We start from the raw sequence: 2,949 nt of genomic DNA, 5'->3' as shown, positions 1-2,949 counted from the left end.
AATGTTAAAAAAATTTTTTTTAAAAATTTTTCCCCCAAACCCTTTTTTTTTTTTTCCCCCCTTTTTAAAAAAAAAAAAAAAAAAAAAAAAAAAAAGCAGGCAAGAGCTTAATAAAAGGTTTAAACTAATTTCTATGCTATATATTGTCATTATGCGTCTCACCTGTTGAGGCCTACACGCTCTATGATGGACAGCTCGCTCCAGCAGGTCACCGGTGGCTCCTCCTGACTGCTTTCTGTCAGAAACATGAGCCCAGGTTGAACGCAAAGCCAGATCACCCACTGATCCTTTTATTTATCCGTCTTTCAGATTCTACCTTCCTCACTGTCATTGCTGTCAGTCATGGTGGATAAATGGTGTCCGTTTGTCTCTGCGTCAGGAGCAAACCCCTACAGACACAAATATTTGAGGTATTAGAGATAAACGTGTCTGTATACAGATATAAATGTTGCAGCTGATGGTAGATAATTCGACTCACCTCCATGCTCGTCAGTGCCGCGTACACAAGAGTAAAAGGTGTGCATCAGCTGATTTCGCGTTTCAGGGTGCAAGGTTTACTGTCAGACGTCTGCCCTCGATACATTCCTCACTCTGCGTTTCTCCTGCCCTGAGACTAGATAATCCCATTAAGAGATCCACAGTCAAAGCAGAGCAGGATCGCTCACCCAAGAGGCTCATGGGAAGCTATGTTTCATACTTGTTAAACACGGATGCGGTGAAACATCCAGCCAGAGTTGTGCCTAAAGGTACTGGTGATGGCTACCAACTTCTTGATTTTAAAACTGAAGTTGGTGTTTTGTTCAACTCAATAATACTTTACTAAACCCAAAGGCTTAATAAATGTTATTCTAAATCATATTACCCAATTCTCTTGTAGATGCTGATGACTGTGGACGGGGAGTGGGAAGAGGATTTCCTGTAGCAGTCTGTATTACAACAAATTTGAAGGAGGCTCCGACTACAAACATTGTTATACAACTGTTAAATAGGTTGTTCATAATTTATCATTTCACTCTTGAAAAAGCATAGTTAAAAAAGGCCAGTTTTTTTTCTAACCAGGTTTTAAGGAATAGTAAAGCTTTTCATAACAAAGTTCTCTTTAAGTCATTCTACAGAAAATCTTTGATTTGGGTTAAATGCGTTTGGTTTGCTTCCACGGGTTTCTCAAATTTTGGTTCATTGGGTTAGATGTGTGGGCCTCCTTGCTCATGCACACCTTCTCAGCTGTGTCTAAAGTTTTCTGTGTGTTAAACGCTAGAGGAAACAAACACACCAATATACTTAAAAGCAATAATGAACTTTCTGTAGGTGTGAACATGAACAGGGTGTAAATAATAGCTTTAGAAACTCGTTTAATTATGAAATTTCTCAACTTAAAGCGCATCACATCCTAACCCACCTCTCCTGGCCCTGATTATACGTCCAAACAAACTGTAACTTCTCTACAAAAGTTACAGTCAATGCTCTACTAAACACCATCTCTATTAGCTGTGCTTTTTTATTCACTTTTTTCCCCAATTGTGACAATACCATCAGCTCCCATTAATGACCTAAAAACGAGCCATAGGCTGACATCCATTACTTCCGTAAACAGTCCGCTGCCCTGTGACGTCAACGTTTTTCTGCGCATGCGGGTCGCTTTAAACCGTTCACACTGAATTCTGGTTGTGGTTTTATTTAAATTAGTACAAAATCTTACTTTAGCAATAAAAAAATTTTTAACTGAGCACCAAGACCTGCTGTGTGACCTGCTGAGTTTCCACTATACCTCCCCACCGTGAGGGCAAATTTTAGGTTTTCAATGTCAGCTTATTTGCTTAGAGATGAGGAAAAAATGCTTTGACCAGCAACAGCAGAGATTCAAACCCACCTGTTTTCAAATGCAGGAAGGCGTTGCTGCAGTCACAGCTTTAGATGCGTATCCCAGCATGGAGAACTTCTGCAGGTCTGCTAATGAACCTTTGTTTGATTCAGGTGTGTTGAACCAGGGAAGGAAAGAAAACATGCAGGATACTGGCCCTGGAGTACTCACTTTGACATCCCTGCAGTAAGGTATGTGGCAGTAAGCTTAGCTCAGGGGTGCCCAGTCGGTCCGCCAAAGCCGGCATACTGCACGTTTTAGTTTTCTCCCTGGTTTTTACACACCTGCATCAAATGATGGCTTGTTAGAGGCCTAAGCAGAACACTGACTTGATGAGGAGGTTGTTACAGCCACTAGGAAGAGAACTAAAACATGCAGAATGCCGGCCCTTGAGGACCAACTTTGGACACCCCTGGCTTGGCTACATGCGAAACACAAAACAAAGTGTTAAGCTGAAAAGCAACTAAACCCCTAAAATAAATGAATAAATCACATTGAGCAACATATTGGAGTTTCTCTGCTTTTATTCATAGAAAAACAAGCATTTAATAGAGGCGCTGTGGTTTTCCCATGGTGCTCTTAATGTACAGGGCACGCACGTTCTGCCAGTTCTTCTTCAGCAAAGACACCAAGAAGTTGACGGCCAAGTGGATGTTGTAGACAAGTTCGTCTTCAGTCATCTTCACGTGTCCGACAGCCACAGCCAGACAGAGCACCTAAAACACAGCCAGCGTTACTACAGAGTAATGGCATCCAACACGACTTTAAATGCTTCACCGAAGCTGCTAGAAGAGCTGACGGTACCTTCTTCATCTGGAACTTGATGGTGGATTTGACCTCGTCCACCTTTGTGTTCAGGTTCTCGTTGTGGGTGAGAAGGGAAGGGAACTTGCCAGCCTTGTTCAGCCCAGGACCCAAGATACGAGGAATCTGCTTGATCAGAGACTCAGAGGCCAGGAAGGCATCGTACTTCTTGGCTGCAGGAAGGGAGGGAGAGAAAAAAAAAAAAAAAAAAAAAAAAAAAAAACCCCGAAATTTGAAGTTTGAATTTGACCCAAAAACGAATGTTTTTCTTTTCACCGACTTAA

General features: G+C 41.8%; 2 protein-coding genes across 3 annotated transcripts in view; both read right to left on the bottom strand.

Annotated features, from left to right (window-relative positions):
* The window catches only part of LOC106960479 (lymphoid-restricted membrane protein), a 9,300-nt gene extending 7,321 nt beyond the window's left edge, over positions 1-1,979 (bottom strand). For both annotated transcript variants that reach the window (XM_015053600.1, XM_015053601.1), the window contains exons 1-4: positions 1,871-1,979; positions 479-613; positions 317-389; positions 163-235 (exon numbers count right to left, since the gene is read on the bottom strand). In XM_015053600.1, the coding sequence (XP_014909086.1) occupies positions 163-235; positions 317-389; positions 479-484 (152 nt within the window). In that variant the 5' untranslated portion in view covers positions 485-613; positions 1,871-1,979. The remainder of the gene's footprint in view (positions 1-162; positions 236-316; positions 390-478; positions 614-1,870) is intronic.
* Positions 1,980-2,367: 388 nt separating this feature from the next.
* Positions 2,368-2,949, bottom strand: part of rpl10a (ribosomal protein L10a) — a 6,595-nt gene continuing 6,013 nt past the window's right edge. Inside the window, exons 5-6 of the mRNA XM_015053584.1 lie at positions 2,666-2,838; positions 2,368-2,577 (exon numbers count right to left, since the gene is read on the bottom strand). Of these exons, the coding sequence (XP_014909070.1) occupies positions 2,407-2,577; positions 2,666-2,838 (344 nt within the window). The 3' untranslated portion in view covers positions 2,368-2,406. The remainder of the gene's footprint in view (positions 2,578-2,665; positions 2,839-2,949) is intronic.

This window comes from Poecilia latipinna, unplaced genomic scaffold (genome assembly GCF_001443285.1).
Source record: "Poecilia latipinna isolate Pla-1442-1.1 unplaced genomic scaffold, P_latipinna-1.0 Scaffold1187, whole genome shotgun sequence".
NCBI lineage: Eukaryota > Metazoa > Chordata > Actinopteri > Cyprinodontiformes > Poeciliidae > Poecilia > Poecilia latipinna.
This window is presented reverse-complemented; position numbering and strand designations above follow the sequence as displayed.